At 40.3% G+C, this 14,352-nt stretch overlaps 1 protein-coding gene across 1 annotated transcript in view; it reads left to right on the forward strand.

The window, feature by feature from the left end:
- Positions 1–14,352, forward strand: part of cacna1db (calcium channel, voltage-dependent, L type, alpha 1D subunit, b) — a 203,019-nt gene that overhangs the window by 67,846 nt on the left and 120,821 nt on the right. Inside the window, exons 10-17 of the mRNA XM_051670137.1 lie at positions 2,288–2,369; positions 2,739–2,765; positions 3,093–3,250; positions 3,694–3,919; positions 4,608–4,815; positions 5,128–5,248; positions 6,340–6,454; positions 6,562–6,607. Of these exons, the coding sequence (XP_051526097.1) occupies positions 2,288–2,369; positions 2,739–2,765; positions 3,093–3,250; positions 3,694–3,919; positions 4,608–4,815; positions 5,128–5,248; positions 6,340–6,454; positions 6,562–6,607 (983 nt within the window). The remainder of the gene's footprint in view (positions 1–2,287; positions 2,370–2,738; positions 2,766–3,092; positions 3,251–3,693; positions 3,920–4,607; positions 4,816–5,127; positions 5,249–6,339; positions 6,455–6,561; positions 6,608–14,352) is intronic.

Here is a 14,352-nt window from a genome sequence, read left to right on the forward strand (position 1 = left end):
ACAGCCCTTGATGGTGGGGCGGCCAAGGGGTATTTGGTGATCCCCCAGGTGGATAAGGCACTCGCGGTGCACTTGTGCCCGCAGAGCGCCGCCACCTGGCGCAGGTGCCTGAAGCTCCCATCCAGGGCCTGTAGGTTTACGTCGTCCCTGACGGCTAAGGCCTACGGTGCCGCTGGACAAGGCGCCTCTGCCCTGCACGCCATGGCTCTCCTGCAAGTTCACCAAGCCAAGGCGCTAAAAGAGCTGCACGAGGGTAGTTCTGACCCGGGATTGATGCAGGAACTGCGCTCGGCGACCGACCTTGCTCTCCGGGTGACGAATGTCACGGCACGGTCTCTCGGGTAGGCGATGTCCACCCTGGTGGTCCAGGAGCGCCACCTTTGGCTCAAGCTGGTTGAGATGAGAGAGGCCGAGAAGGCACAGTTCCATGATGCCCCCATCTCCCAGGTTGGTCTATTCAGCGACACCATTAAGGACTTTGCCCAGCAGTTCTCAGCGGTGAAGCAGCAGACGGAGGCCATTCAACACATCCTGCCCCGGCACAGCTCAAGACCCCGCACCCCATCTGCTCGTCACCAAGGGCGTCCTCCTGCAGCAATAGCACCGGCTCCTCCGCAGCCCGGCCCCGGCATGAGGCCCACCGCAGGAAGCAGACGCCACCCGTCTCACGGCCGGCCACAAGAACCCGAGGAAGGCTTCGAAGTGCCCCTGAGACGGGAGACCCAGGGACAAGGAGATCCACTTCTACGGAGCTGGTAGACAGACCACTCCATCCCCTGGTGGAGGCCCGGGAGGAGAATCTTTTGTTTCATTTTTCGCCACATGCCCAAGAGGCTGCGGTACCCAAAACTTCAACAAAAAAGAATGGTTGCCATCGTCATGACTGCCATCCACAGGCGGATCCCGCACCCCTGCGCGCCCCGCTGTGGCACAAACACGCCCACATCGGGTTGGCTCCAACGGACTGCGTATGTCCAGTGGAGTGGCATGCAAATTCCACTCGCCAATTCCCATTAGCCTTTTTTCAAAGATCAGAGGTGTTTAGGGCTCCCAAGAGTGACCCCTAGTGTCACTACATCGGCACAACGTCTCGTTCGGAAAGGAGGTTACGAAATTAACCAGGACGTTTTATAATGAAATAAAATTAATATGGTGGCACAATTATATTTTTGTCTACAAAACTAATTTCAAACATTTAAGCATACGCCTTCAGATCAAAAGATTTTTAAGATCATGAGAAACATTTCAGTCAAGTGTTTCAAAACATTTGACTGGTAGTGTGTTTATATATATATATATATATATCATATATCATATCATATCATATGTATTGAAGGAATACATAGAATTTGTATATTTTCAAAAAGCCTAAATGTGACCAAAATGATGAAAAACTAATTATAAAATATATTTTTATTAATATTTCCTTAAACAGCATTATTATAGTTAGATAATAATATAAATAATTAGATTTATGTAGTTTAGATTTAGTTCATACTGTATGTAAGCTAAATGGACATTATAACTGAAATATACAGTACCTAAATGAATCAATTGAGTCGAGATATTGTAAAGTATCATGACATATCGAATTGTGACATATGTACTGTACTGTGCAATACATATCATATCGTGAGGTAGCGGGCTATACCCAACCCTAAATACAAGTCATGTATTAAGTAAACCAAGTAGATTTTTGGTGGGAAATGTTTTAAAATATAGGATATTGATTTGAACTGTAAGATTAATGAAGTGTTTTTGAAGTTCATACTGAATTGACTGCGTAGATGCAGTGTACTTTGTTATTTGGCTGATAAAGGCTTTAGTTGACAAAGTTGTTGTCTGTGTATTCTGTTTTAAGTGAAGCGATGCTAGCATTGGTCAGAGAAGTGTTACTTGCTGTTCGATTGGATTGCGGTTGTTAGCAGTTTATCATAGCGTTGTCCATTCTAAGACTAGGATGATGCAGGTAGTTGCCAGGGAAGTATCTCTTGTTTTATGGTGGGAGTTGGTCTAGCAACGTCTATGCTCTAGCTCTTTTGAATTGGTTGAGAACACATCTATTAAGAACATGTTATTATTGATTGATAAGTCACATTACAGATACACCTCCCTTTTATGGTGGTTGGTTAGAGCCACTATTTGAGTGATTTTACGGTCTGCTCTTGGTTTTATCTAACAAATGTAATCATGGCCTGTACATCTTTAAAATACAGTTATATATACAGTCAATCTCTCTTCAAATGATGAGATTGTAGTCAGTGGTATATTATCTTTGTCTCTACAGCAAGTGTCCCCACAAGTGAGACTGAGTCTGTGAACACTGAGAACCCTGGAGAAGATGAGAAGATGTGCTGTGGACCCATCTGGTGAGTGTTCAGAGATCTTCTGCTCCATACACCTCATAACAGAAATTAAAATATTAGCTCTTTTGGTGTTTAAAATTATTTTTATCTTCACCAACCTCCATAATCTATATAAACTCCCAGCTCTTGTATTTTATACTTTTCCCCAAGCAAAGAACTATGTTACCTCTTTTCAAAATATTGTATTTGGTTACATTAAATGTATAATCAATGTCATGTTGTTCTTTTTTCTCTCTCTCACAAAAAGAGGTTTTATTTAAATTTGTGTAAGCTTACTAGTGAGATATTAACTAGTTACTAAAGAGTTATTTGCTAAAGGTTTGTCAGTTTGCAGTGTGGCACAGAGTGATGCCCTATTTTTCACTTTTTCAGTCAGAAAATTTCGAAGTCAAAGTTCAGGTCAGTGGCTCAGTGAACTCTTGCATGAGCTTTTGTGCTATTTGTGTTTTGTGTGCTTGACATCACTTCAGCCATCACAAAGGTAATGTTTCTGCATGTCAGCGTGTATGCGTTTTAAAAGCTTAATGTGCACGGCAGTGTCGGTATTTTTGTCCTTAAATGTCATCTCCCTCTATTGTAATTGTTGTAACTATACTATTGTATTGTTTTTAACATGCATGCAAAACACTCTGAACATCATACATACTTACAGTATATCTGTGTAAATACACACATAAGGTCAAGACAGCAGTGTCACTAATTGTCCAATCATGTCATGTCTTTCAGTCGCTGGCGCTGCTGGAACAGGTTCTGTCGCAGGAAGTGCAGAGCTTTGGTGAAATCCACGGTCTTCTATTGGTTGGTGATTCTGCTGGTGTTTCTAAACACGCTCACCATATCATCTGAACATTACAACCAACCTAACTGGCTCACTGAGGTGCAGGGTGAGAAATCAAACAAACAAACACGTTTACTGGGCTATCTAAAATGGAGTCTTACCATAGAATCTATTGTTTTTATATAAAGCTTATTACAGACTAACCGAAACTCGCACCTTAAAAGGAATAGTTCACCCAAAAATGAAAATTCACTCATCATTTACTCACCCTCATGCCATTCCAATGTGTATGACTTTCCTCTGCTGAACACAAATGAAGATTTTTATAAGAATTTCTTAGCTCTTTTGGTCCATACAATGCAAGTGAATGGGTGACAAAATTTGCTTACAAGCCATTACAAAAATGGCTCAATAAAGTTAGTTCTAAGAAAATAAATCTTGCTATTTTTGATATCTTGAGTACAAGTGTCCTAATAGTTTTTGGGGCCACTGTATCTTACCTGTGCTTGTGTAATAGATTCCAGTGTTGTTTTGTGTGTTTGTCGGCAGATGTGGCTAATAAGGTGTTGTTAGCCCTGTTCACGTGTGAGATGCTGATAAAGATGTACAGTCTGGGGCTTCAGGCGTACTTTGTGTCACTCTTCAACCGTTTCGATTGCTTTGTGGTTTGTGGGGGCATCGTGGAGACTATCCTGGTGGAACTGGAGATCATGTCTCCTCTAGGCATCTCCGTCTTCCGCTGTGTGCGTCTCCTCAGAATCTTCAAAGTCACACGGTGAGAGACATCAGACATATGATAACTCCATGAGCTTATGTCTTATGCTGCATTTATTGTGTTGGAATTACAGTAATTACAAGTTCAGTGGAAAACAGCAGAAGATTTTGCCCAAACTGAAATTACAACATGTCTGATGATTGTATGGCATGTTTTGGCCTATATAAACTTGTCAAAGATTATTATCAGTAAAAATGTGTCTTAAAATATTAAAAATTAACATGTACATATTTAAGTAATTAAAATAAATGATGACTAACAAATTTCTTGAAAGACAAAGTATAAAGTAAATTTATGAATTTTTTTCACGTTTGTTGTAATGTACTGTATCATGTACCATAATTTAAGTGCAATTAAATCACAGAAAATGGTGCACTTAGTTACAATTTTTAATTGATTCACAGCCATTATATATATATATATATATATATACACACACACACACACACACACACACACACGTCTACATATTGAACAGCCAAAAAAGCCTTGAGAAACCAATGATTTATTGCAATGTAAGAAAGTTTCTTTGTTGATAATATTACAGTAATTTCAAAGATCCATCTATCCATTCATTTCCCGTTTATCCTACCCTATTGTCATACGGGTGCTGGAGCCTGTCCCACTTTAATTTGTGAAATCATTAAAATACCATTTTGTTGGTTGTTTGTCTCTCTTTTTTTCCCAGTCACTGGGCGTCTCTGAGTAATCTGGTGGCGTCTCTGTTAAACTCCATGAAGTCCATCGCATCTCTGCTTCTACTGCTATTCCTCTTCATCATCATCTTCAGTTTGCTAGGCATGCAGCTCTTCGGCGGCAAGTTCAACTTTGACGAGACTGTTACCAAGCGAAGCACCTTCGATAACTTCCCTCAAGCCCTGCTGACTGTGTTTCAGGTGAGAATGTGTTTGGGTGTGTATACCTGTGTGCATTCACTTAAATTCAGCTTCAGAGTATTTTACTGTATACTGTATGCTCAGCAGAGCCTAAATGTTAATGTTCTGGCCATCACTTTCCAGAAATACTGTGGTATTACTATGTACCATGTAAATACCATGTTAATTGAATATGGTAATCATTTTGTAGCATGGTATTTAAGAATATGTGTTAAATAGCTTGTTTTTGGTTATGTTAATAAATATGATTCATTGTCATTCATGTATAAATACTCAGTTTGTGGTTGTGTACTGGTCTGTTTTTGGCACCAGATCCTGACAGGTGAGGACTGGAATACAGTGATGTATGATGGCATTATGGCTTATGGAGGCCCTTCCTCATCAGGCATGCTCGTGTGCATCTACTTCATCATCCTCTTCATCTGTGGAAACTGTATCCTTTCATCAGCCCATCTGTCACGAAATGGCCATAAACTTCACACCTTTTGATTAAATATGCCACTTTCATTTATGGAGTTTAGCACTAAGTTTAGATGAAATCATTTGAGGAGTTATAAAATTATATTGATTTTTAGCTATAAATGGAAATATTAGTAATGAATGCGCTACTTTTAGAAGACTTTATTCTATGTTTTAACGTTTTAATGACAGTGAGGATTGTTCAGCTCATTAATTCCACTTAGAATTGTGTTCTAAAATTACAGAAGTTGCAAATTACACTGCAAAAATCTTTTTCCAAGAAATGTCTAAACATTCTACAATTACAATACATTTACTTTAGAAGCAAATTGCATAAGTTAGGTTTATGCTTAAAACTATTAAAAAAAAAAAATTTGCTGATGGTGTGTGAATAACACACATCTTTGAAAACAAGTCTAAATGTTTTATCCAGTTGTGCTTCTCAGGTAAATGTATTTTGTTATAAAGTTTAAATATTTTATGACAAAACTTGTATTCTCAGTGAGAACATTACTGTATATTTAACGGTGTAAAATCTTATAGGTACAGGTTACATTCACAGTCACACACATTTTCCTAGTTTCTTGTACTGTAAATACGGTAGTATCACATGTCTGGGAGGCAATATACATATGGAAATGATATGCAGATGATGTTATGCATAGTAAAAACACTTAAGCAAGTTCCATAAATGTTTATTTCAGGGAGGAGAAGAGGTGGGGAATAAAGCTCTTGCATGTTCTATTTTGATTTATAAAAAGGAAATTTTGGGGGGTTCTGGCGTATGTAAAAATTTCGTACATTTGCACACTTTTAGGAAAAAAACTATGCAAACTTTTATACACCAGGTATACGCCACTTGGTCTGGCACAGACTTTAAGTTAACTTGTGTTATGTATGTACAATGGGGTCGCACACATAAACCTTACACTTGCAATGCTTTGGTGATGTGTTTGCGTAGTTAGATTATGAATATGTTACACAGTATATGAATAATGAATATTGTATATTCTCAGAGAGAACACATTGTGTCTTTTAGTTTGATATCTTGACACTACTGGTCAGATATCTTACTGAATGTGTTCTTGGCCATTGCTGTGGATAATCTAGCAGATGCAGAGAGTCTGAACTCAGCTCAGAAAGAGGAAGAGTGTAAGAACAAGAGGAGGAAGAGCTGCAGGTGAACACTTTTCTCTCACAGGGTGTGATCTGTCTGCTGACATGATGGTTCAGAGTGAACTCCTTCAGAACTGTTATATTAATGCACACAGTGTGTGTGTTCTACAGAAGTTTGAGCATACAGAAGAAAGATGGTGAGGATGGAAACTCTAAGGTGAGTGATATGTATATATGAAACAGTATTGAGGCCTGTGTGTGTGTGTGTGTGTGTGTGTGTGTGTGTGTGTGTGTTTTCATGGTTGTGTGTAATTCAGGATTAAAGTGACAATAAATTAAATTGAATTAATTTGAAAACAGAATTAAATTGAAAAGGAGAAATTTATAGATTAAAAAAGTTTTATTATTTTTCAATATTCCAAAATGTAAAAAATAATAATAAATTAGCCATTTTTCCTTTTCTAATTGTTACAAGGAAAAGAAATTGGCAGGAAAACAAAAACAGTAAAATACTTGATTTTTTTTTATTTTTCCCCTTTTTCTCCCAATTTGGAATGCCCAATTCCCAATGTGCTTTTAAGTCCTTGTGGTCACGTAGTGATTCGCCTCATTCTGAGTGGCGGAGGACGAATCCCAGTTGCCTCCGCATCTGAGACCGTCAACCCATGCATCTTATTACATGGCTTGAGCGCATTGCCGCGGAGACATAGCGCCATCATGCCATCCACCGCGGCAACTATGCACAACTCACCATGCGCCCCACCCAGAATGAACCACATTATAGCGACCACGAGGAGGTTACCCCATGTGACTATCCTCCCTAGCAAACGGTTTGGTTGCTTAGGGGACCTGGCTGGAGTCACTCAGCATGCCCTGGGATTCGAGCTAGCGAGCTCCAAGGGTGGTAGCCAGCGTCTTTTACCACTGAACTACCCAGGCCCCCCTAAAATACTTTATTTTTAACATATTATACATATTACACTGAAAGTTGTTACTCAGGGCCGGTGACGTAAAATCAATTGACAATGAGGATAATTAAGTCCTCAAGGGAAAGCTGTTTGTAGGTACGTAGGCAAAACATGACTGCACTCCTCCACGGAACCTCGGTTAAAGCCTTGATTAAAATAGCCCACCGTATAATTTTGTTTTGGGTCCAAGATAGGCTTATCTTCTTTGTCTATTGTGTGGTCACAGCACTAGTGGTCGATATTTCGGCTAAGTCGATAAATTGGCTGATATTTGCTGAAATTTTCCTGTTTGCTTAATTAGTTTTTCAAGCCGTCTTATCGAATGATAAAAAAGGCAAACCTCAACAAAACTTCTATCATATACGGTTTGCAAACATGAGGATCTCTTGTATAAACAGATGCAATTCACGAACTTCAAAAACTCGCATAGTGTTTTCTTTTTGTGGAGTGCTCAAAAGATCTTCCACTGTAGCACGTATTCTATTAGTCTGGATTAAAAATGTTCCTCGGACTCAAATGTTTCACAATGGTTAGTCCATGACACTTTAAGTTGAAAGCTGTCAGTGGATTGATGCTCGCTGGATCCCCACAAGCATGAGAGAGCAACTTCAAAAGTAAAAGTGCTTCAAGTAAATAAAATGTAAGTACTGTAAATGTCATATTCACTGTGCAGTTTATATACAATTATTTTGATTTATTCATTTGTGAGAATTCATTTGCTAATGCACACAAGCCGTCCGAAGTTGCTAGACTACTGTGTGCAGTTTTGTTCTTTCCTACTTCCAAATATATTAATTTATGTGCAAATAAATTACTAAAATAGTATGTCAGCCTATCGGCCACCCTGCTCTCTGGATATTGGCATCAGCCATTAAATAACATATTGCTCAACCAATTCACACCACGCTTTGTAGAGGGAAGCAGGCCTTTTTTTCCAACTTGTGAGCTAATCCCCTCACACTGGACAGCGCTCTGTCAAAAACTGGAAGGAATTGTTCTGCTGGATGAGGTTAGTCAAGGTTTGCTGTCTGCATTGTTCTGCTATTTAGTTTTTTTTTTTTTTGATAACATTTAAAATTAGTGCATCAGTTTTGATTGTAACCATCTTTCGTGGCAAGTGGCACAGTACGTGGCAAGTGACCATGGGAAAAAGTGCAAAAATATAATTTATTGAAAACTTAAGTTTTGCAGTGTGAATGCATCCTATTAAACCTGGTGTTCCCTTTCAAGTCAGTAACTTTGACACTGCAGTAGCTGACACTGTGGGAGCTCCCCCTACACTGTAAAAAATAATTTGTTGATTCAATTAATTATATTTGGTGTCTTTTTCTCTTGTTTTTTTATTTAGTTTAACTGACTTAATTGAATAGTTTTTTTTATCACAAATTAAAGTGATCTGAATGTAGTTGTAAAAACTGAAATTAAATTGGACGTAGTTATAACAACTTAACTTTAGTTTACTGAATTTAAAGGCCTGACGCTGTAAAGTTAGTATTAAGCGAACCTAACTTTAATTGTCAAATAAACCCTGCAAGTTTTGCACTGCAGGACAGTCTCTTCTTGAGACACGTGATAGTTTGATTCGCAGGCACATGGATGTCACTTGACACACAAACCTCAGTAATGGTGATACTCAACAAACATTAAGTAAAAGATGAGCTCTTAACATCACCACACAACTAAATCAACAGTATTCACAAAAACAGCAGCACAAATAAAATCTGCAAATAGCAAAAAATAAGCTTACAACACTAACCTCATTATTTATTCCATCTGCAATGCATGCTGGAAGGTGGCATATCTTTGTTTGTTCAGACAAATTTAAGCGAGTTGAGATGACAAATACACTTGTTGATTCAACTAAAGTACAAGTTGATAGAATCACAACTTAATTTGTTAAGTTGACTGGAACTCAAAATCACTGATACAAATTAAATAGTTCGCTAGTTAATGTAATCCTGTAGTGAGGATAGTGTTAACGAGTTTGGCTCGCTGTCCCTGGAGGGACTTGACCCAAGTCCAAATAGCCCCCCAGATTTGAGTTATTCATGAATAGATGGGAGTAGTTGGGGTGGTGGAGGGATGCTCGAAGAATCGTCACAGCATGGATGTAAGCAGCTGTTTATATACGCTTACTCTGGCGATGTGATTGGTCTGATAAAATGAATGTTCTCCTCCCGAACTTTATGAATACTCCATTAGATATATATAAAAAACCTCTCCATCCTATACCATCACGCCAATTTGATTGGCTGGTGACGCTTGAAAATAAGCCAGAGCTCAGCTCCACAACATCAGAATTTTCCTCTTTCAGGGTTACATAGACATCTCTCGCACTCTGAAAATCTAAAACCAACATTTCACTATTCTTTCCTGCACATGGTCAGCGAGAAGAGCTCTTTTCTTTTCCCTACATGCCTTTTTGCTGGAGCATATCTTTAAAACACTGCACTCCGAAAAGAGTAAATTGAAGAAAATTAAGTCATTTGCTGAAACATTTTTAGGATGGCAATGTTTTGCAATTGTTTTTCAATTTGTGAGGGATACATCTGTATGTCTGACGGGCACAAGCGCTGTCTTTTATGCTCGGGCCAAGCTCTGGTGAAGCAGCACTTGTGGGGTCTCATTTGTGTTCACTGTGGATGCATGTAGGATGCTGTGTTCACTGCTTGCTTTCATTGAGAAAGTGAAAGCCGGTCCCCCTCCCTCCTGCTTCGCCTCCCGAGGGAACACATGGAGGTGCACGAGGATGGAATTTAGAGTATGGAGACTTTGAGGAGGTTTTGTTTCCAGCCCAAGCCTTGTGCACCTCAGCTCCTCCATATAAAGCATCTTTACCTGTTCATTTAGCCTGTGATGACCTGTGAAGTGGGAGGTGCTGCGAACACCATGGCGGTGTTGCAAGCCTATCAGGCAGATCTACAGAAGGATTTGAATGAGAACGGTCCAGATCCTGAGTCCCTCTAAGAGCTCCGTTGCACCACAGATTTGGTGCTCCAGTCTACCAAGATCATTGTTCAGGCCATCGGCAGATCTATGGGTAGCCTGGTGTCTGCTTAGTGCCACGTCTGGCTAAATTTCTCCGATTTAAGCGGCAGAGACAAAGCCATCCTGCCTGATGCCCCAGTGTGTCAGCAGGGCCTCTTCGGTGAGACTGTTGATGACTTTAATTCTCCAAGAGTTTTCAGTTGACTAAGAAGCAAATCGCTGGCCTATGGACACAACCTGCCAAGGCAGAGTAGTTCTGTAGCTCAGCTGGTTTGCTTGCGCTCTACCTCGGGGCAGCCTCCAGCCAAACAGTGTCACATCGGCAAGATGTGGCACACGCCAAGATAATCAGATGTACAGTTGTTACCTTCATGTTGTCTCCCATCTATATGTGCAGTACATGTCCCTGGCCATCTGACGGGAGTCTCCACCCTCAATGATTTCAGAGGATTTGGGAGATATTTTGGGAAAGCAGAGGGAGACCTGTTTGCCTCCCTGGAGACGATGCATTTTCGCCTCTGGTACTCCATATCACAAGCTCCACTAGGCTTGGATGCCTTAGCTCACAGATAGCCAGTGGAATGCAAATATGTGCTACATGAAGTATTGTGCAAGATATTGGAAGACAAGGAAACAGTGTTGCAAGTTGCGCCGAAATGGCCCAACTGCCACTGTTTTCTGGAGGTGGTAGAACTGTTGGATGCTACTTATGACCTTGTCTGTAGGCAAACACCCTCTGTAGGCCGAGACCCTCTCGCCTCACTATGGTCCCAGTCTGGGACTTAGCACTGGTGTTGATCGTGCCTACAGGTTCCCCGTGTGAGCCACTAGAGATGTAAGATTACACAAAGTCTCACTTAAGACTATGCTGCTAATCGCTTTGGCATCAGTTAAATGTGTTGAGGACCTTCAGGCCTTTTCAGACAGCAAGTTTGCTTAGAGTTCGGACTGGGCCTGTCAAAGGCCATTCTGATGCCTAGAGAAGGTTATGTGCCCAAGGTGCTGGCAACACCCTTTAGGGCTTAGGTTGTTACCTTGCAGGCACTGAGTAGGCCCTGTGAGGGCATTACACATATACAGTATATTGGCTGAATGAGTCAACAACTCTTTGTTTGCTTTGAAAGCCATTCTCAGTGTTTAGCTGTCTCCAAGCAAAGAATTTCACAGTGGATCGTGAATGCCATTGCACTCGCTTATGATTCGCAAGGCATACAAATGTCCCAGGGGCATTAAAAGCTCATTCCACCAGGAGTATGGCCTCCTCCAGGGCATAGGCAAAGGGTGGGTCACTAGAAGACATAAGTCTGGCTGCAGGTGAGCTTCCCCTAACACCACTGCCAGGTTTTATGACCTGCATCTTCCCAGATTTTTTACAGAGGAAGAGAGTTGATTATCCATTGATCACTGACCAGTTGGCTAGTGTCATTTTATTGGTGTTACAACCCCCTCAGGTGGTCAGGCTCATATAGGGGGAGGAGGTGGTGTAACTTATGTTGGTTGGGTATGAGACAGTCAAAGTAGCAGGGGGAAGTTCTGATTTCCAACCACAAAGTGTGTGCGCGTGAATGTGAAAGGGTCCAACTAATATTCAGGAGTCTTTTTCTCTTTTTACACACTCACTTATTTTCACCATCACTTTATAATCATAAGATCTCAGTCAAACTAATACAAAATATTCTCTCTAAACCACTCAATTCAGCCCAATAGTGGGATTTACATATTCTATCCATATCTGAAGATGGAGCAGGGATGTAACACCTCCACCCACAAGAATAAACCTGATAGGTTTTATATTGCAACCAACTCTTGAGAAAGGGCATCCACAATCACATTTTCAGTGTCTTTCTTATGATGAATTTCAAGATTAAAATCTTGAACCAATAACGCCCAACACATTAATAATTGATTTTGTTGCTAGCTACATCCTAGACAAGAATGTGAGTGAATTATGGTCTCTATATATAACTACTGGAAAAGCTGTGGATCCAACATAAACTTAAAAAAAAACTGCAAAGACATTAACAATGCTAGTGCTTTCTTTTCAATTGTGGAATATTTACTTTGATATGATGTAAACTTTCTTGGGAAAAAAAAAACACACACACACACACACACACACACACACACACACACACACACACACACAACACACACTGGGTGGTCAAGAACATTATTCTCCTGTAGGAGTACAGCACCAGCACCTGTTGCACTGGCATCCACCTCCATTTTAAAACATTTGGAAAAATCTGGAGCAAAGAGAAAAAAGGAGAACTGAAAAGTAAAGCCTTTGCATTATCAAATGCAGCCTGAAATTTCCCATCCCATCAAAACTTTTGAGATGGTCGAGAGAGGTAAGTGGTGAAATTACAGAGGAAATATTTCTACAGAAGCATTTGTAGTATCCTGCCATTTCCAAGAACCTACGGAGTTGTCGCTTTGTAGTAGGAATGGGAAAGTTGACTATGGCTGATACTTTTTCCTCAGTAGGGTAAACTTGACCCTGACCTACTGCTTTTCCTAAATAAGTGATCATTGCTTTGCCAAATTCACATTTGGACAAGTTCAGAGACATTGGCCAAGCGATCAAAAACCTCTTAACGTTTGAACATGTTCAGACTATTGAATAGTAAACCACGAGATCATCCAGATAAGCTGTACAGTTGGGAATGTCAGATAAAATCTTGTTCACCAACCTCTGAAAGGTTGCAGGTGCATTACGCATACCAAACGGTATAACTGTGTACGGCAGGAAAGGCATCGGCTGTAGCAAAAGCCGAGATTACAGAAGCACAAGGTTTTAAATGGAACCTGCCAGTATCCTTTTAGTAGATCTAACTTACATAATTTGAAGTGCCCACATTGTCGATGCAATAATTGATGCAAGGCAATGGAAAATTATCTGGCACAGTCACACTTTTCACTCATCTGTAATCAGTACAGAAATGTTCCATCTGGTTTGGGTACTATAACACAAGGAGAACACCACGGACTAATACTAGGAACTGCAAAACCATTCTCCAATAAATAACTCACCCCTTTTTTCATTATTTGCCTTTTGTTGCATTGATTCTGTATTTTGCTGGATTGGTTTGGCGTCCTTTACCTCAATATCATGTTCCAGCACATTTGTGCAATTGGGAACATCTCCAAATATAGATGGAAAAACTATGCACCAAGTGCAAGGTATCAGAACAATGCTCTTCAGACAAACGAGTCAGGGTAACTTTAAGAGCTAAGAGAATTTCTAAATTCTGCAGACGAGCCCCTTGCTGAGAAGTGTGCCACAACAACAAACCATCTTCCTCAATGCAAGCAGAATCTCAGACCACAGACACTGTTCCAACAGCAGAAGCAGTGGAACCACCAGTGTTTTTTTTCCTTGCTCTCAGACATGATATGCTTTAAGCATCATAACATGACAGAATCGAGACTGCCTCTTTTGGTCAGGGGTATGAACCAGGTAATCTGTTTCACTGAGCTTCTTTTGGATCTCATAAGGACCAACAAACCTCTGACATCATAGATACAGGAATGGGCAACAGAACCAAAAATGTGTCCCCCGAATTGAAACTTCGTGGCACAGTTTTCTTGTCATATTGCTGTTTCATGCAATCTTGGGTGTACGACAAGGACTCTTTTGCCAAGGAGCAAGTAAGTAAAAGACGTGCACAAAGTTTAGATATAAAACCAGACATAATAGTCTGTGAACTTGACTTATCTGAAAGGAGCTGTTCTTTCAGTTCTTTAAGAGGACCATGGACAATTCGACCAAAGATGAGTTCAGAAGGTCTAAACCCCAAAGAATAGTGAACTCTCTCACAGACTCAAGGCAAAACTTTCTAAGCATGGATTTTAACATCTGGTGAAAATGCTCAAGTGCACCTTGACTCTCAGGGTGGTATGCACTGGACACCTTGTGAGTGACACCTAGTGTTTTCATAACACGTTAAAAAAAGTTGAGACATGAAATTTGTCCCTTGATCATTCTGAACAACTTATGGCAAAC

The sequence above is a fragment of the Myxocyprinus asiaticus genome, chromosome 33, assembly GCF_019703515.2.
Source record: "Myxocyprinus asiaticus isolate MX2 ecotype Aquarium Trade chromosome 33, UBuf_Myxa_2, whole genome shotgun sequence".
Lineage (NCBI taxonomy): Eukaryota > Metazoa > Chordata > Actinopteri > Cypriniformes > Catostomidae > Myxocyprinus > Myxocyprinus asiaticus.